This window comes from Schistocerca cancellata, chromosome 3 (genome assembly GCF_023864275.1).
Source record: "Schistocerca cancellata isolate TAMUIC-IGC-003103 chromosome 3, iqSchCanc2.1, whole genome shotgun sequence".
NCBI classification, from domain to species: Eukaryota; Metazoa; Arthropoda; class Insecta; order Orthoptera; family Acrididae; genus Schistocerca; species Schistocerca cancellata.
This window is the reverse complement of record NC_064628.1, coordinates 20,657,210-20,678,527: the sequence shown is the minus strand read 5'-3', so window position 1 is coordinate 20,678,527 and position 21,318 is coordinate 20,657,210. Positions and strand designations below refer to the sequence as shown.

At 36.6% G+C, this 21,318-nt stretch overlaps 1 protein-coding gene across 1 annotated transcript in view; it reads left to right on the top strand.

Moving 5' to 3' along the window:
* Positions 1-21,318, top strand: part of LOC126176813 (vacuolar protein sorting-associated protein 8 homolog) — a 207,495-nt gene that overhangs the window by 130,416 nt on the left and 55,761 nt on the right. The window contains exon 16 of the mRNA XM_049923995.1: positions 18,246-18,426. Within this exon, the coding sequence (XP_049779952.1) occupies positions 18,246-18,426 (181 nt within the window). The remainder of the gene's footprint in view (positions 1-18,245; positions 18,427-21,318) is intronic.

Here is a 21,318-nt window from a genome sequence, read left to right as displayed (position 1 = left end):
AACTTGACATTTAATTTAAATTCGTGGACCCGTAAACAAAAAATATTGAGACATTATTACTGTTAACATGTTTGCTCATTAATTTTGGAAAAAGCCTATGTCCGTAAGCACCTCAAATCATTTCAAACTGAATTGTCATTTTCATGCTGTCATTGTTGATTTCATGTAAGGTCCACCATTCATTACGTGCGTGCTTGCAAGACAAGTAGTGTGGCAGCCATACCACAGAGGTGCCTGAGCAGCAGAGCTGAAATTCACCCACGGGTCCCGGCACAAGGCGAGCAACCGCGGTACCTGCAGCCACATTTAAATTAGACCAGATTTTGGCAACAGTGCAGCATGGACGAATATGTACTGGACAGAAGCACAAAGCAGTCCAAACTGAGCAACAATACCCAGCAGATGGGATTCGGCAGTCTGGCCTTGCCAGTCGTGGACCACATGGGTCAAGCTTAACACAGCTTCCCCGGTATCACGAATGCGAAATTAATTGGTGCTGTTCGGTTGTTCTCTCGCATCCACAAAAGATACGGTGATCTCTGGAAGTTCCCGCTTCAGTAGCATTGTTAGTGAGCTGAGTGCGTGCAGGCCTGTGAGAACTATGGAATTTCAACCTGTAAGAACTATGGAATTTCAGCATGGCTTTCTAGCAAAGCAAAATTTCACCATTCCTTAAGAACAGTGCATTACTAGGTATATGTGCAAACATATACTAACAGTGGTGCTAAAGGAGATAAAACAGACGGTGGATTTGAAAAACAAAATGATGATGATGATGATGATGATGCCAACAGAAAGAAATAGTGAATCTTTGGTGACTGAAAACTGTGAGAATTGCGAAGGTAGGGATGGGAGTAACAGTAGGCTTGAAATTGTAGTAGGAAATTGTGTAGCATTATCACATTTTCAAAACTAACAAAAGATTAAGCTGTGTGGCTATCTGTAAATGACTAAAACTTGGCAATATTCACAGTGTGTTCTGAAGTTTGTGAACTTACAGTGGAAAGCATGGAATGTGTGCATATAGAAAATGCATTTTTAGTTGGTGTTTCTGCTGATAATACAAAAGAACTAAATGATAAAATTTGTGATCATGCAAAGTGCAAATGAGCATAATTGTAAAAGAGTTGGAGGAAAAGCACATATTCAAAGAAGTATTAATTAAAGAATCTTCTTGTGATGAATGTAATAAATTTAAGATATTTAGGAAGAACTGTTTCCAGTCTTTGCTAGACAATATAAAAAAACTGCTTTGAAGACTTGGATTTCTTTTCATTTGCAGCCATTTTAAATTCAGAAGCATAGCCGTGAGACGGATATGAACGTGTGTTTTATGGTGACATGTCAGTTCCTCACTTATGTAAGAAGGGAGATTTTAAATTAAGTGAAAGCACATGTGCTTCACTAGTCAAAGATTTTTGAAAGATTTTATAAAGAAAATCCTCAATACACGCCCACTTCTGTGAAAAGAACTTATGAAAGCAATTGAAATTATATCTACATTTAGCGCTGAATGTGAACGTGGATTTAGTGCCATGAATCTAACACTGACTGATCAGAGATATCAGTTACAAATTCTGACATTTTCAAGTCTATTTTTCATTTCAATAAATGAACTTCAACTGCACTGCTTGTATGCAGAAAAATTTGGATCAAGATGGATCGTCTCGGCATCACAGCGCCTTTGACACACCAACTGCCAAACCCTCGAATCTTCAGGACCAGTCCCATTCTGTGTTTTAACTGTGCAAACAATATCTGTATAAAGTAAAAAACTTATGAACGCTAACTAAACTTCACATAATCACTAAGACTACCCCTTACGTGCTTTGCAGTTTCAGAAATAACCACTGAAATGTTTTATTTTGAGATGCGAAACAAATAGCTCAAACTAGTATATGAATCGCCAGATGCAGGTAATGGAATGTTATTGCCACTTGCATCTCTACAGAAATTGCATTTCGTGTAACAGTTTCTTCCGTAGAGATACATGTTTCTGTTTCATAACCAAAAATTCAAAATCTTGCTGTGACGTTCTTGTGGAATTTTCAAACAAAACATCGCCATCATTTTGCATATCTCGCGGTAAAGTACCTCTGTTATTTAGATACTTTTTTAGCCATAGTTGCCTTTGTGAGTTCTTTCTTTATTGCCTTTTTTATCACAATAAACACAGTGCAAACTGCACAACTTTACGCTGAAATGGCTGAATGGATTTGGATGAAATTTGGAGTGGAGATGAGTATACCCTAAATTAGCACCTAGGCTCTATATGTTTAATATAAATAGTGTATCACAGTACACATACATGTAAAATACAACATGAAAACATTGATACCATATATCTCAAAAAGTTATTGACTGATTTACTTCAAATTTTTCTTGATAGTGTAGTGAACATTTAGATGGACACAGGCTATATCTTTTTGTAATATACATGGGAAAGTGATTTTACACACACACACACACACACACACACACACACACACAGAGAGAGAGAGAGAGAGAGAGAGAGAGAGAGAGAGAGAGAGAGAGATATGGATGAGGACAAAGGCATAGGCTACACATTTTAAATTGTATATAATACAGAGAGTCTCGAGAGAATTTTTGAAGTGGCATATACATGTGGATAGTAAGTCTTAGCATTAACATTTATTCATAAATAAGTTTTTTTATTATGGGTAACAGTGTGGGACAAATCTAGTAATTGACTATACTAACACACGAGGACATTCTCTTCCCTCCCCCACTTCCCCCCCCCCCCCTCCCCCCCAAAATTGCCCATTGTTGCAGATTCCTCTGTATATCTGATGAGAGAGAAGACACATTGATTAACCAATTCATGTTTCAAATAATACAATAATGTACATCTGCCAGACATTTCATCTAAAAAACCAAAATCACCTGCATCTCCCTTCACACAGTTGGATCCTTTTACTTTTCCAGTGACCTACAGAGTATAAACTGCTTTTAGAAGGGGAGTAAGTTCTTTTAATAATCTACGTAAAATGGTCCAAGTACATCAGCCAGTCCATTTGCATTTCCTCAACTGAAAAATTTTAGTTGCTTTTCTGATCCACAATGACGAACTTTAATGTTTCATTTCAGTGTCCATGCGGTAACTGAAAGAATGAACCATATTATGATCTACAGTGAAATAGTTTCGGAAGACATAATTCAATATTTTGTGTCAGTGACCAAGGTGTGCTGCAGATTACCAACGAAATCCGGGAGTGCCCCAAAAACTGCTTATTATCAGTAAAAGTCAGATTCACTAACCATAAATACAGACAGATATGCCATTCTTCAATGTTACCTGGGTTGTGCATACACAGTAAAGTCCACAAGTCATACTGAGTGGCAGAACAGAAGGGGCCGAGGATGATTGATGGTGCTTAAGGATGAAGGGCTTGAAGGACATAGAGCATCAGTAGGTGTTGGAGGCAATGGCTTGATGACAGTAACTGTTGGTGGGATGATGATGTTTCTGGGACATGGGGCGTTGGCAGATTTTGGGTGATGGTGGATGTCAGGGATGTAGCTAGATGGCAATGCTTCTGGAACTTGAGGCCTCGGTGGATGGAGATGGTGATGGCTTGACAATGGCAGCCACTGGTGGGACGACACGCAGCAAGACGTGGCACCTGGGAGCAGCGGGCTGTGGTCCTGCATATTGCTGGCAACAGGTGCTCACAGCAAGGGTGATGACTCTGATCGCTGGGTTGCTGGTGTGACCAACGTGACACCCAGAGGGTGTACTGGCCACAGTATGGTGGCCTAAATACTCTCCAGCGGAGGGATATCGGAGTGGCATTGGGTGGGCATGAGACGTGGCGTAACAAAGTAGTGTCCAGATTACAGCACTCTACCATGATAGTAATGCTGCCTATCAGTGAGGCTGATAGTGCTGGACACCATGGAGGAGGTGTTGAAACTATGACATAAATGGCTTGAGCTGTGCAAGGCTAGGCTTGTAAACAGATTGGTGAGTTGTGTTGATGTGAACTGTTAATCACATCCTCCTGGAGAGCTGGCAACCTACAACACCTGCCTGGAAGACAGTGTAGTTCTAGTCTGATATAATACATACTTTGAACTTCTCTGCTATCTTCTGTTTCAGCATCAGTATGATCACTGAGCAACAGAGTAGATTATTTTGATCGGTGTACTGACTTTATGAAGACATAACTACCTAGGACTTTTCATCAGATTGGTTGGCAAAATGTTTTTCTTTTGAATTCATTGACTGTTTCTTGCATTGCTCTCCTTATGCTCATTAGGCTTCATTCAGCTTTTGATTGTTAATAAGGCTTTGAATGCACTTAAATCTGTGATGAAACTGTCTATGCTTTTTTAGTGCTTTCTAATATGTTTGTTTGAACCAATACTTTAGTATTGTGCAAAAAATCATTGCTTTTTACAAATAAATGGAAAAACTTTCCTACATATGGAATAGGTAACCAATATTATATGTAGGTACAAATATAGTAACAAAATAGGTGAAAGCCAAGGGAGATGTGACTTTTGCTGACAGTATATATAGATGAACTTTGGATGACTAAACGTTACATGAAATGTTCCAGGTTCAATTCTTATTTCATATTGTGATTAGTGTGGACTAAGTTATGCCAAACAATTAATGCCCATTGTCAAAGGAATACTTAAGATTGTTTCTTGGTATAAAAATGTTTCTTAAAATGGAAAATGGAATTTTATGAGCCCGTTCAATAGATTGGAACCAAAAATAGTTGAATGTGATAAATATCAGTTTGTCTTAATAATGATAGCAAAACATGGTGGTAGCAGACGGAAAGCACAGTGCAGGCCAGCCCTGAAGTCGGAGCAACTAGAACAAAAATGGCATGATGAACAAATCATAACAGATATTATCTGTGCCAGAAGGTACTGGAACTGGTTTTTTTGTTGATTTCAGGACTTAGTAAAATCCAGTAAATCCTATCATATTAGTTATGTGGCAAAGGAAACTCTAGGACACTCTGCAAAAAACTCGTGGAAGTTATATTGTCCTACCTGTGTTAGCACTGTGGCTGCATGGCTTGCTCCTGATCTGTCTCTAATGCAGTTGATAACAACAAAACATGCCAAAAGCTGGGTAAATAGTTATTTGCCATGTCTTTCTTGCAACTAGAAGCTAGACCAGGACTCAAACTTGGAACCTTTGCCTTTCTCAGGCAAGTGCTCTACTGGCAGATATTCAAGAACAATTTAAGATCCACCTTCACAGCTACACTTCCACCAATACCTCTCTCCCACATTCCAAAACTTCACAGAAGTTGTCCTGCATACCTTGCAGACTAGTACTTCTGGAAGAAAGGGTATCTCAAGACATGGCTTAGCTGCAGTCTGGTGAATGTTTTCCAGAATTAATTTTCATTCTGCAGTGTAGTGTGTGCCGATTTGAAACTTCCTGTCATATTGCCTTCCTTGTCCTATTTTGTGTCCCAGGATGTGCCATGCCATCTTTCCACTATGACTGGGCAGTTGCTCTACTGAGGCACTGCTGGTCTACTGATTGTTCTTCTTATTTTGCTACTCCTGTTGAGACATACTGCATTATAGAACTGAATATCCCACTAAACTACTTTGGATCCAACCTGTTGAATGACCATAAAAAGTCTCTCTTTTAAAAATATTTTGTTTGTGATAAGAAACAAACTGAAATTTTCTTTTGACACTGGGCAGTATTTATTTGGATTACTCCATCTACATATTTCAAAAACATAATTGCAGATATCTAATGAAACACCAGAGAAAATGCAGCTTGTAGCAGTTGTCATGTAAGGAAAAAAAATCTGAGTATTGGAGCTATTGTTTGTAAAAGTTCTAAAAGTCACTGTTCTTTTCAAAATGAGTTTCATGGTGCTGTACAGAATATTAAAAATTCTTAATGTAGTGTAGATTTCACACATATTGCTACTGCATCAATGTTTTCAATTCAGGGGATTATTTGTGTACATCTAAATGGTTCTTGTTGTGCTGCCACATAAGAAGACAGTCCATGTTTAGTACTGAGAACAATTTTCTATAGTCTTGTTGGGTCTGAACACTGAATATTTTGTGACTTTTCAGAACTGTCTGCATATTTCAAGTGCCTCAATGACACTGAGTTTCACATCTATGGGTGACTTATCAAGATGGCAGTGTTTTATTTCATTTTTTTACATAAAATAAATAGCTCAGTTATCGCTTCATAACATTTTTAAATGTACAAACTGACTGTGTAGCAAACTGTGCTAGGCATTTGATTACTGTGGTTCATGAAGAAAATATCATCTTCTGTTAGAAATGTAATTATACAACAGGTGATGATTGCTTTTTACACTCCTGGAAATGGAAAAAAGAACACATTGACACCGGTGTGTCAAACCCACCATACTTGCTCCGGACACTGCGAGAGGGCTGTACAAGCAATGATCACACGCACGGCACAGCAGACACACCAGGAACCGCGGTGTTGGCCGTCGAATGGCGCTAGCTGCGCAGCATTTGTGCACCGCCGCCGTTAGTGTCAGCCAGTTTGCCGTGGCATACGGAGCTCCATCGCAGTCTTTAACACTGGTAGCATGCCGCGACAGCGTGGACGTGAACCGTATGTGCAGTTGACGGACTTTGAGCGAGGGCGTATAGTGGGCATGCAGGAGGCCGGGTGGACGTACCACCGAATTGCTCAACACGTGGGGCGTGAGGTCTCCACAGTACATCGATGTTGTCGCCAGTGGTCGGCGGAAGGTGCACGTGCCCGTCGACCTGGGACCGGACCGCAGCGACGCACAGATGCACGCCAAGACCGTAGGATCCTACACAGTGCCGTAGGGGACCGCACTGCCACTTCCCAGCAAATTAGGGACACTGTTGCTCCTGGGGTATCGGCGAGGACCATTCGCAACCGTCTCCATGAAGCTGGGCTACGGTCCCGCACACCGTTAGGCCGTCTTCCGCTCACGCCTCAACATCGTGCAGCCCGCCTCCAGTGGTGTCGCGACAGGCGTGAATGGAGGGACGAATGGAGTCGTGTCGTCTTCAGCAATGAGAGTCGCTTCTGCCTTGGTGCCAATGATGGTCGTATGCGTGTTTGGCGCCGTGCAGGTGAGCGCCACAATCAGGACTGCATACGACCGAGTCACACAGGGCCAATACCCGGCATCATGGTGTGGGGAGCGATCTCCTACACTGGCCGTACACCACTGGTGATCGTCGAGGGGACACTGAATAGTGCACGGTACATCCAAACCGTCATCGAACCCATCGTTCTACCATTCCTAGACCGGCAAGGGAACTTGCTGTTCCAACAGGACAATGCACGTCCGCATGTATCCCGTGCCACCCAACGTGCTCTAGAAGGTGTAAGTCAACTACCCTGGCCAGCAAGCTCTCCGGATCTGTCCCCCATTGAGCATGTTTGGGACTGGATGAAGCGTCGTCTCACGCGGTCTGCACGTCCAGCACGAACGCTGGTCCAACTGAGGCGCCAGGTGGAAATGGCACGGCAAGCCGTTCCACAGGACTACATCCAGCATCTCTACGATCGTCTCCATGGGAGAATAGCAGCCTGCATTGCTGCGAAAGGTGGATATACACTGTACTAGTGCCGACATTGTGCATGCTCTGTTGCCTGTGTCTATGTGCCTGTGGTTCTGTCAGTGTGATCATGTGATGTATCTGACCCCAGGAATGTGTCAATAAAGTTTCCCCTTCCTGGGACAATGAATTCACGGTGTTCTTATTTCAATTTCCAGGAGTGTATTATCAAATGCAGAACTCCATTAGAGTACAAACTCAAAGATGGTGCACCCTCTTGAAATGATGGAGGTTTGTGCATAGATTCCTTTCCCATTCTTGAAAAGAAAAACACTAATGAAATGCTTGGTGAGCTGGATGACTTGTATGAAAACAGCATCCCCAATTATTACTCTGTGGCTTAATGGAATAGCGATTTCCAGTGTGGCAAAGTTATTGGATGATGAGGAGAAAAGCATTAATTCATATCCTAATGAGGAACTAGTAACTCAAAAGCAAATACAGTGGTCATTTGCAAGCTTCTAGATGTGATAGAGTTAGTAGTTTCTCATGCCTGAACAAAAATTACACCACAAGAAGTAACAACATAAAAAGGTTATGGCTTGGCCAGTGTGTTGACCTTTTTTGAACATCTGATCACCATGGATGTATGCTGTATTAATTGTTGTGACTGAGTTCTAAGCAGCCGAGCAAGCAACGGGAGCACTCAACATCACTGCTGCCAAAGAAAGGGAAAAAAACATAATTTCCGAAAGTCTCTTTAGTGTCCTTTAGAACTGCCATAGTGCATTGTTGGCAGATTATCTCTGTAGGGGTCAATTATTAGAAAATAATGGGTTGCATATTGATACAAAGTGTCAGACCCAAGCAGCACTGGATGTTGTCCAAATAAGTTCACTGCAAAATGTGTCAGCAAGTTATTCACTTCAGGCAGCTACTCTGGACTATGAAATTTTTCCCATCCTCTTTATTCACACACTATGACTTCTACTTTCCTCACATGAGGAACCAGCAGCAGGACATGAATTTTGAATATTACAAGAAGTGATACATAGTAGTAGTCTGGGATCCATTTGAAATACTGCTAAGACACAAGTTGAAAATATGATCACTATTTTTTCTTATTTACTTAAATTTGCCATATTTCGTGACAGTACCTTTTCCATTAAACGTTTATACGGCGATATAGTCTTGGCTTCAGTTGTCTGAGAATGATTCCACAATGCATCTTTGTTGGTTGCAGAATTGACGTGGTTCAACGTGTTTCTCTCATTTTGGTGTTTCAAATACAGTTTCTTCAAATGTAATTTCTTCTTTTTTTTTTAGTTCATACAAAAATAATAGTAACATACTTCAAATTGTTCTTCCGTCAACACCATGGTCAACACACACCAAGAGTTAGCTGCCGACTAAGTACAGTCAAAGATGACTCCAACGTCAAAGATGTTTTACACCACACACAATCTTCCAGTTGTAATCAGTCTCTCTGCTATTCTTCGATACATTTTCTAATAGTAATCAATATGCTTTTACTCTCAAAAACAGAAGTAAATTAACATATAATAAGACAAATTATAATAAATCCTGACAAAAATATAAGAAAACATTTACATTCGGTATCGACAAATACGGTAAAAAAAAATGTCTCCCAGATCCATTACAACTGCTCCCCAGGGCTTTTGTTGTTATGGACATATACAACAAAATCCCGACCACACTCAGTAATGGATCTGTATTACACAATTAGTACATTAATGATGCAGTCCGACAACCTCTACCAAATTTGGACTCTTTGAATCTGTGGACTTGTTACTGGCTGTTGTTGCAATGATACTTCCCCATCAATCTCATACACAAAAATTCAAGTAATGGAATTATTTGACATGACAAATATACATGGTATAAAACATACATGAGAAATATTCTAACATACAGCATACAGATTGAAAATAATAGAAAGGCAAAACTCATTTCCTAGATTAAGATTTAATTTTTTTTTTATAAATATTAATGTTAGTTTCATTATTCTTACATATTGTACAGTAAAAATGATACTGGGCATATATAGTGTAATGTGTTTTTCTCTATATTTGCCTTTTATATATATATATATATATATTAACTTCTGATTTTTTTATTTTTTATTTTTTTATTAGTCATGGTTTTTTCTGTTTTTTGTATTTTTTTTTTGCTTATGATTTTCTTTTTAATTTTTTTTAACTCATGGTTTTTTTTTAATATTTTTTTGTGATTTTCTTCTTTTAGTACAGTTAAAGATACATCAGTATTATCTAATTTTTTTTTTTTTGCAATCATTTATGTACACTTGCCTCTCTACTACAATATTACTACAAATCACATTCTTGTGAAGAGTACTTTTGCTCCCCACAACATCAGTATAAACAACAACAAACTGCTCATATATCATGAGGCTTTATCTAAAATTGGTTTTGAAACTTATACCTTTGCATGCATGTCCTCACATGCATGCCTTCACCCACAGGGAAGACTTGGCTTCCAAAATTTAGAAAAATTCAGAAATGCTCACTATGGAGATTTTTTTTTTTTTTTTTGTAAAAAAAGTAAAAATAAATCTCTATCTCATTTTTTGTTACAACAGTGTTTTTTCATCAGTTTCAATTAACATGTGACTTCAAATTATTACTTTATACATACAAATATACATACTTGGTTGTACAGGCAGTTTTGTTCTAACAAGCATATTCCAGTGGAGGACTTTTGTTTTAGATGATAATAGGCTATTTAAATTTTGAAATTATGATTTCTGTTTATACAGTTTTAAAGAGACAACATTCCTGAGACCAAATAATTTCTTTGACTTAGGATACACCAAACGATAAGCATTAGGGTGTGGATTTTCTATGACTTCAAAAGGCCCAATATAGATATCAAAGAATTTTTTAATTTCTGAAGTTAACATTTTTGATTTTTCATGAGATTTGACCAGAACAAGATCCCCAATTTTAAAAGTGGTTAATCTTACCCTATTGTTATGTCTTTTATTCCTCTTTTCCCCTTGTTTCCTCATAGTTTCCCTGACAATATCTTCTCTCTCTTGCATAGTTAAAGGTGTACATTTAGGAAATTCAATAAGTTCTGATATAAGATTTGGAGGTCTAATATTAAACATAATCTCATACGGTGAAAATCCTGTGGAACTATGTTGTAGGCTATTCATAATATCTTCAAAATTTCGAATGTGCTCAAACCAGGTTGGATGTTTATGGCTGCAATAGGTTCTACAAAGTCTCCCAATTTCCCTCATATATCTTTCTGCAGGATTGGTGGACGGAGAATAAACAGATATAAGTATATGCTTCAATTTTGATCTTTCAATAAACTTTTTCCAAATTTTAGAGGTGAACTGTGAACCATTATCTGATAATATAGCTTTTGGTTTACCCACCTGTGCGAAATAATCTCTTTCAATTTTTATTATAATTTCATGGCTAGTAGCTTTTTTCACTGGATATAGTTTAATTAATTTTGAAAATACATCTACCATAACAAATATGTAACAGTGACCACCTTTACTCTTTGGTAACATTCCATATAAGTCCACTGCGATAAGATCTAAAGGTTTTTCCGGAATAATGTTTTGCATCTCTCCACCAAATCTTTTATTGCTCACTTTAACTCTCTGACATTTGTCACAGGTTGCCAATTCTTTTCTTACGTTCTTTCCAATATTGTAAAAATAAACATTTTCTTGTATCTTTTGAATACACTTCTGTATCCCACAATGACCAAAACTTTCATGTATGTAAATGATCAGCTTATCAGCATCTGCCTCTGGCCAACACAGTTTCCAATTATCAGAATCTACATCTGTTCTCCGAAATAAAATCCCCTTATGTAATTTGTAAAATTTATCAAGTTTCTCATACCCCTTCTTGCCTAAACATTCTTTGATTAATTTCCAACTCTGATCTAAATTTTGATTTTTTCTAATTTTGTTACACATAGCTCTAATTGTTTTTTTCATTTTCCACCCCTTTCAAGTATCTAATTTTAAATTGCTTTTCCTCCTCTTGTTCAAAAATCTCCTTTTCTCCCCCAATTGGTAACCTTGAAAGTGAATCAGCTACTACATTCTCAGAACCTTTTATGTATTTGATTTCAAAGTCAAACTGTTGCAGAAAAATTGCCCATCTGGTCAATCTACTGTGGTATAATTTGCACTCTTGTAAGTAACTCAAAGCTTTGTGATCCAAAAATACTATGGTTTTATGTCCAACAAGGTAAATTCTAAATTTTGTAAAAGCCCAATGAATTGCCAAAAGTTCCTTCTCTGTGATTGTATAATTTTTCTCATGCTTGAGCAACATTCTGCTTGCAAATGCTATGGTACAATGTATCTTAACCCCATTCTCTACTCTTTCTTGAAATAACTCTGCTCCAAGTCCATAATTACTGCTATCAGTGTTCAAACAAAATGGTAAATTAAAATCAGGCCTGTGTAATAAGTGTTGCTTCCTCAACTCTTGCTTAATTTTATCAAACTCTTCCTGACAACTTTTATCCCAAACCCAAACAGTGTTTTTCTTAAGTAACTGACTTAAACATGGTGCATTCAGACTCTGATCACTTATATGTTTTCGGTAATAACCGCATAACCCAAAGAACGACTTTAATTGTTTTTTAGTCTTAGGAATAGGAATTTCTGAAATTGCTTTAATTTTTTCTGGATCTGGCAAAATTCCCTTATCTGTGACAACATGACCCAAAAATTTTAATTCAGAAACTGCAAATTTACATTTCTCTAATTTCAATGTCATCCCCCCTTTTCTAAGTTTTTCACAAACTGACTTCAAAATCAAAAAATGTTCCTCCCAATTTTGCCCTGTAACCAAAATGTCATCTACATAAATTATCAGTTCTTGCCCCAGTACATAATCCAAAGCTCTTATAAATTCAGAAACAGAAGAATTTAACCCAAATGGCACAACACAATATTGGTAACTCTTACCATTGTACAAGAAAGCAGTATATTTCCTAGAATTAACCGAAAGTGGTACCTGATGACAACCCGAAGTTAGATCCAAACTTGACATATATTTTATATTTGTAAATTTATAGAGTAACTCATCAATGTTTTCGGGATGGTCTGTCTGTCTGAACAAAATTTTGTTTAAGTGTCTAGAGTCCAAAACCAATCTTACTCCACCATCTTTTTTCGAAACTACTACTAGAGGATTATTATATGCACTGATACTCCTTTCTATTATATTACATCCTTCCATCTTTTTCAGCTCTTTCTCAACAGCAGGTCTTTTTGATATTGCAATACTGTATGGTTTTATGAAAAATGGTTCATGAGATTTTACCTGAAGCTCACACTGATAACCCTTTACCCTACCACGTATGTCACTGAAAACATCACTGTATTCCCACAGCAGATTTTCTAACTGTTGTTTTTGCTCCCCAGATAAATTTTGTGTTTCTGAAATTTTCAAATTTACTAAATTCCCAAATTCAACTTCATCAGTATCAAATCTATGAGTTTCAATATTCTCCAATCTATTTTCTTTTAGTAAATTGATACTGTCAAAATTTTCATTACTCTGATCACCAAGTGTGTTCACAAAATTTGTCTGAATGTATTCCCTTTCACTAGTTTCTATCAAAAGTTTTCTTCCAACCCAATCAAATGCTGTATTTACTTTTACTATCCAATTCATACCCAAAAGAAAATCCTCATTAAATTCCTGAATTACAAAACATCCATGTGTGAACAACTTGCCTTCAATTAAAAATGTCACTAAAGCCTGGCTTTTTACCAATTTACTGCTCTTCCCAGTAGCACCTTTTATCTTTACCCCAACAACTGGCATTTCAACAAAATCTTTCCCCACTTTCAATTTCTTGCTTAACCTTTCAGATATTCCCGAGATCTCACTTCCTGTATCAATTAAACATTTACCAATCCATGACCCAATTTGAACTTTTATATAAGGACTGCAAAATTGATCACTTTTCTCAGAACCTGTATCCTCATGTAATAAATCACTTTCAATTTCCCCAAACCTATACTTATCAGAATCATATGGTATATCATTACATGTATTATTTGTCACAGTTATAAAATTTGCACAAGACACAAAATTATCATTAGTACTCTCTATTATCTCAAATAGCCAAGAATTTTCATCCAAATCACATTGTATACTATTGAAGTACTTATCCTTCAGCTTTTCAAAAATAAAATATCTCATCTTTTTCCACCACTCAGGACATACAGTTTCACATACATTAATAAGCATCTTTCTAAAGTTCTTGTCAAAAGAAACAGTTTCACTGTTCAGCCATATATTCATAAGAAATGTGTGTGTGTCATTAGTATCTGTAAAAGTTTCACTTAGGCTACAAGTTATACATGTGGCACCGTTATTTGTGTAGTCAGATTCTTTACCAACAACATCAAAATTCACACTTTCACATACATCCATCTTGTGAGCTTTATTCATCCTGGTAACATCCCTGGGAATTTCTATAATATTCTCACTATTTAATCCATTTTCAACCACGTGTATACCCAACTCCCTATTTAAACTAATTAAATACCTTTCCTCAACATCATCATCAATACCATTACCATCATTATCAACTTTATCAACAACATCATTATCATTATAAATATTCAAGTCATACACATTCAAATTATTCCCCAAAATATAATTTCCCCTTTCTAAAGTTACCAGATCCCTTTCACCAATATTTTCATTCTCACAGCATGCCTTCTCTCTTTCATTCACACACGTCTCTGAACTACTACAAATTACATCATCTGACAAAGTGTTGTTCTTTTCTGCCCAAGTGTAAAACTCTGTTAAATTAAATGAATCACAATTACTTTTATCTACTGTATGTTCTTGTGTACTGAAAATTTTATCTTTATCAATATTATTTTCCTCTTGAAATTTCTTCAATAAGTAACAACTAATGACCTCATGTGATAGCTTAGGTTTGGAACTGTCATGTTTGGGTTTATGATAGTCACATCCATTGGTCCTTTCATCATGCTCACCTTCTGCCTCAACCTTGCGGACCTTCAAGGGGGCGTCTACTCGTTTTTTGTTTCCTGAATTACAACTTGTTCCTGTTTGAACTGCTGATTGTGGTTCTGCCAATGCCTCTGATCCACATTTCTGTTCCCATTCCTTTGCCAAACATTACCTGATTGTCGATAGTTTCTATCGTATTGACCTCTATCAAAATTTCTGTGATTTTGATCCCTAAAGTGTTCTCTACTTTGTTGATTATTACCGCGAAAATCATGTTCTTGTTTTGGATAAAAATTATGGTCCTTCTTCTGAAAATTGTTATATCCCCCTGAATTTTGACTAACACCATGATAATTGTTTTGTTCCCTTTTTTGAAAGTTATCATTTCCCCAATTTTGACCGTTACCTTTCTGAGTAAACCCACTGTGTGTTGTTGTTGTTACCCTATCCAACTTTTCAATATAATTGAGAAACTGCTCTACATTACTATCAGGACATTGAACTAAATTCAACTGCATTGCTGATGGCAATCTTCTCTTTAAGGTATCAATTTTGATCAAGTCATCCAAAGGTTTTGTTAAATGAATAAGTTTTTGAAGTTCACTTTTGCAAAATTGTTTCATGCTCCCATCTGATTCTCTATAGTTTCGCCCATTCAAAAATTCACTTTTGATTCTAGTTTGTTTAAGATCATCCCAAAAATTTTCCAGAAATTTTGATTCAAATTCTGAAAATGTCATCCCCATAGTTACAATCTGGTTTGCCCAAGTCAAAGCTTCCCCTTCCAAGAATTTTTTCACAAATTTAATTTTTATTTCATCTGGTGAGCGAGGTAAAAAACAATCCTTACAATACTGCATAAAATCAACGGGATGTAAGGGTCCATCTACCGAAAAGTGCTTCACTGGAATATTAGATACAAGATTACATGTGTTGAAATTGTAATTTTTGCTTTGAAATTCAATGTTAAAACTTTCAATTTTTTCGCTAAGTTCTTTGACAGATTTTTTGTTTTCTAAATCATTGCATTCTACTTTTTCTTCTAGAGTAACCAAACGATTGTCAGTTCTTTGTTCTACATTTTTTACTAAAACTTTTGTATTCTCATCCAAATTTTTAATTTCCCCTTTAATGTCATTAAAATCAATTAAATTTATTTCCCTATCTGCCAGTAACTCATTTTTTACAGTATTAATTTCACCGCTCAATTTAGCATCAATTTCATTTACTTTTGCTTCCACAGATTCAATTTTTTCCTCAGCATTGTCAACTCTGTTCGAAAGATCACCCACTTGGGTATTGACTGCTTGCACTTGCAACAAAATGTTATCAATTTTTTCATCCCAGTAAGTCTTATTGTCGTCAAGTGTTTGTTTAATTTCTTTCGTGAAATTTACAAGAAAACTTTTTAAATCAAACTTATCGGTTCTTTCACTTTCATTTGACCTGTCCTGATGTTCGAAGTCTATTAAATTACTACTTTCTACTTTAGGCACAATACTCTCGAAAATCTCATAGGTCATTGTGAAGAACAAAAATTTATACACAACAATACAGAACAAGATAAAAAGATTGTTTTTAACAAAATACGATGGTTTCGTGACTTATCTGGAACACTCTTCTACTGTTGCAAAACCACGTTTTCCATCCATGTGATCGTTGACCAAAATTCTTGAAATATTTTCTTCTGTCGAAAATTATATTTTTCGCCGAAACATTTCTTCTCCAAAACTTTTACTTCCCGATGAACACAAACACTGTAACACACATTCTGAAGAAACTGGTATTAACACACAAAAATTTTCTTCCTCGTAGCACTGTTGAAAATCTCGTGAACACGATATCCCGGCTGCTGAGCCCCCAGTTGAAATACTGCTAAGACACAAGTTGAAAATATGATCACTATTTTTTCTTATTTACTTAAATTTGCCATATTTCGTGACAGTACCTTTTCCATTAAACGTTTATACGGCGATATAGTCTTGGCTTCAGTTGTCTGAGAATGATTCCACAATGCATCTTTGTTGGTTGCAGAATTGACGTGGTTCAACGTGTTTCTCTCATTTTGGTGTTTCAAATACAGTTTCTTCAAATGTAATTTCTTCTTTTTTTTTTAGTTCATACAAAAATAATAGTAACATACTTCAAATTGTTCTTCCGTCAACACCATGGTCAACACACACCAAGAGTTAGCTGCCGACTAAGTACAGTCAAAGATGACTCCAACGTCAAAGATGTTTTACACCACACACAATCTTCCAGTTGTAATCAGTCTCTCTGCTATTCTTCGATACATTTTCTAATAGTAATCAATATGCTTTTACTCTCAAAAACAGAAGTAAATTAACATATAATAAGACAAATTATAATAAATCCTGACAAAAATATAAGAAAACATTTACATTCGGTATCGACAAATACGGTAAAAAAAATAACGTCTCCCAGATCCATTACACATTTCTGTCAGTCCTAGAAATTGTAAAATGTCAAGTTGCACAATGGCTTGGAGTGTGTATTAAAATGTAGTACACCCTGCAGTTGGGTATTAAATTAGTTCAAAGGTCAGAGGAAGTCAAGTTGGGACATGGGTAACAGGAGCACTACAGTGATCATATCAACTTTTGAGTTCAGTCTTGCCTTTACTAATTGCGGATACCACATTAACAGTTATAAATATCATCTAATGGGAGAGTGCAATAGAGATTATCTTAATTTTTCCTTCTGCTTGTACTTAACAGAAATGCATATAACGTAGAAATGTTTACCTCATTATTCCACTAAATCATTGTGTGCATAATGTTGTGACATTGCAAGCAGTTGACTAATTGTTTCATAAAAATAAAAACTGAATAAATTTGTTTAAAAATTACAATATTTTATAATTATTGACATTTGTCTCTGCATTTGATTAGACATAATTCCACTTGCATAACCATTAATGGGTGGACAAACAATAATCAAAATAGGAGCAAGAAAGAAGTGAAACAGAAACATAAAAATTTTGAAATCTTGGAATAGGAATATGGTGGTTGTGATGTATGACAGTTAATGTGGAGATGTGTTTGGAAGTAACAAAAATATATTGAAGTTGATGACTAGACAGCAGTAACCAAAGCCTGCTGATTAGCATCAACAACAGGAATTTGCATTAATATTTAAGCATTTTGAATCAATGACGTGAGAGTAAAAAGCAGTAGCAATGTCAGTTTACCACACAGAGTTCTATCTTTAACTAAACAGAAACCAGATATACTAACAGACATAATTCAAATAGCATGGTAGAGGTCGTTGAATTCATGTTTGTTTTATTTCATTCCTGAGCGTGTTGTGAGGTTTGTGTTATATCATAGTATTTGTTGTTGTGTATTTTCATTATGCAGGTGGCTTATGCTTTTAATTACTCATTCAAGAACAATATATCTATCACTTTTATGCCATTCTGCATGTCCATTTAAGCGTCACTGTTTCAGTTACTTGCTCAGGTAGCTGTTGTACATTCTTTCTTCAGCTCATAGACATCACCTTTTCTTAATGAACTGGAGTATAAAGTTTAACAGGTCCCACTTAATTTTCTCCTTGTGAAAAATCTTTTTTTTCTGACTTGATTTAAGTAGACATACATAATTTCTGAAGTGCTTGTGATGTCAGTTTGATGACTAACATAATTTATTGTATTGTCAGCTACCGTGTATGTGAGCTATTGTATGAACAAAGACATGAATACGACAAGATTCTGCAGTGTTACCTATGGGATCCACTCCGTAAACCGCAGGTGTTTTCATATTTGCGCAATATTCTTTTGTTGTACAATAACACTGCTGAAAGGAGTAAAGTAGAAGCCCAGGTGGTGGATAATATAAAGGTGAGACCTATTTAATTTTCCCTTGAACTATATTTCAGTTTTTTGGACCAGAGTTTCAATGCACAAGTTCAACAATATAGCTGTAAACAATATTTTTGAGAAGTTCCAAAAACTTAAGATGAAAATTATGTTTTTAAATTTGTGTGTGGCAGTCCACTACATTTTTCTCTGTTGCTTGTTATAAACACTTCCCTGTTGCCATAAATATTGTTAATATTAATTTATGGTGTTCATTTTATTGTGATTATGAGAATAATCTGGCTAGGTAGCAATGTATTTTTGACTGAGTTAACTACATGATTGTTCTTAGTGTTTCTCTGTCGTCTGAAATGGAGATACAAGCAATGTTAGTCTATTCTCATTTCTTTAATTTAGCTACAAAGGCACTGGGATAACCAATTGCAAATTTTCCACCTTTACTTCTCTTTAGTAACTTTTTTTTTTCTTCATCCATCTTCTGACTGGTTTGAAGCAGCCCGCCACAAATTCCTCTTATGTGCCAACCTCTTCATCTCAGAGTAGCACTTGCAACCTATGTCCTCAGTTATTTGCTGGATGCATTCCAGTATCTGTCTTCCTCTATAGCTTGTGCCCTCTACAGCTCCCTCTAGTATTGTGGAAGTCATTCCCTAATGTCATAACAGATGTCCTATCATTCTGTCCCTTCTCCTTGTTGTCTTTTCCACATATTCCTTTCCTCTCTGCTTCTGCACAGAACCTCCTCATTCCTTACCTTATCAGTCAACCTAATTTTTAACATCATCTGTAGCACCACATCTCAAATACTTCGATTGATTTCTTTCCTTGTTTTCCCATAGTCCATGTTTCACTACCTTATGGTGCTGTGCTCCAAACATTGTTTCTCAGAAACTTCTTCCTCAAATTAAGTCTATGTTTTATACTAGTAGACTCCTCTTGGCCAGGAATGCCCTTTTTGTCAATGCTAGTTGGCTTTTGATGTACTCCTTGCCCTGCCCGACATTGTTTACTTTGATGCTCAGGTAGTAGAATTCCTCAACTTCATCTACTTTGTGACCATCAATCTTGATGTTAAGTTTCTCACTGTTCTCATTTCTGCTACTTCTCAATACTGTAGTCTTTCTTCAATTAACCCTCAATCCATAGTCTGTTCTCATTAGATTGTTCATTCCATTCAGCAGATCACATAAGTCTGCTTCACTTTCACTCAGGATAGCAATGTCATCAGTGTATCGTATCACTGATATCCTTTCACCTTGAATTTTCTTTTATTTCAATCATTGATTCTTCGATGTACAGATTGAACAGTAGGGGTGAAAGACTAAATCCGTCTTACATCCTTTTTAATCCAAGCACTTCATTCTTGGTCGTCCACTCTGTACTCTGGTACATATTGCATATTGCCCGTCTCTCCAGCTCTCCCTATAGCTTACCCATGTTTTTCTCAGAATTTCAAACATCTTGCACCATTCAACATTGTCAAATGTTTTTTCCAGGTTGACAGTGTTCTGAATGTCCCTCGGTTTTTCTTTAGTCTTGCTTCTATTATCAGCTGCAACATCAGAATTGCCTCTCTGGTGACTTTACCTTTCCTAAAGCCAAACTGATTGTCATCCAACATGTCTTAAATTTTCTTTTTCTGTTAAGCTGATTGTGTGATAATTCTTGCATTTGTCAGCTCTTGCAGTCTTCAGAATTGTGTGGCTGATTTTTTTCTGAAAGTCACATGGTTTGTTGCCAGACTTTTATGTTCTACACACCAATGTCAATAGTCGTTTTGTTGCCACTTCCACCAACAATTTTAGAAATTCTTATGAAATGTTATCTGTTCCTTCTGCCTTATTCTATCTTAAGTCCTTCAAAGCTCTTTTAAATTCTGATTCTGATACTGGATCCCCTGTCTCTTCTAAGTCGTCTCCTGTTTCTTCTTCTATCACATCAGACAAATCTTCCCCCTCATAGAGGCTTTCAGTGTACTCTTTGCACCTATCCCCCCTCTCCATCTTAATGTTACCGCCCTTCCTTTTAGTGTCACCAAAGGATGTTTTGACTTTCCTATATGCTGAGTCAGTCATTCGACAATCATTTCCTTTCCAATTTCTTCACGTTTTTCATGCAACCATTTTGTCTTAGCTTCCCTGCATTTTCTATTTATTTTATTCCTCAGTGACTTGTATTTCTGTGTTCCTAAATTTCCTTAACATCTTTGTACGTCCTTCTTTCATCGATCAACAGAAGTATTTCTTATGTTACCATGGTTTCTTCTATGTAGCTACATTTTTCTTTCCAGCTTTTGTGATGAATCTTTTTAGAGATGTCCATTCTTCTGCGACAGTACTGCCTCCTGAGCTATTCCTTATTGCTGTCTCTAAATCCTTAGAGAACTTCAGATGTATCTTGTCATCCTTAGTACTTCTGTATCCCACTTCTTTACGTATTGATTCTTCATGACTAATGTCTTAAACTTCAGCCTACTCTTCATCACTACATCATCATGATCTGAGTCTATATATGCCTTACAATCCAGATTTCGGAATTTCTGTCTAACTATTATGCAATCTAACTGAAATCTTCCCATATTACCCAACATTTTCCAAATAAGTCTCCTCCACTTGTGAGTCTTAAGCAGAGTATTCGCTATTACTAGCTGAAATTTATTACAGAAGTCTATTAGTCTTTTTCCTCTCTCATTCCCTGTCCCAAGCCCATATTCTCCTGTAACCATTTCTTCTACTCCTTCCCCTACAACTACATTCCAGCCCTATGACTTTTAGATTTTCATCTCCTTTTACATACTGTATTACCCTTTCAACAGCCTCATATACTTTCTTTCTCTCTCCATCTAAAGCTTGCAACATTGGCATATGTACCTGAACTATCGTTGTTGGTGTTGATTTGCTGTCAGTTCTATGG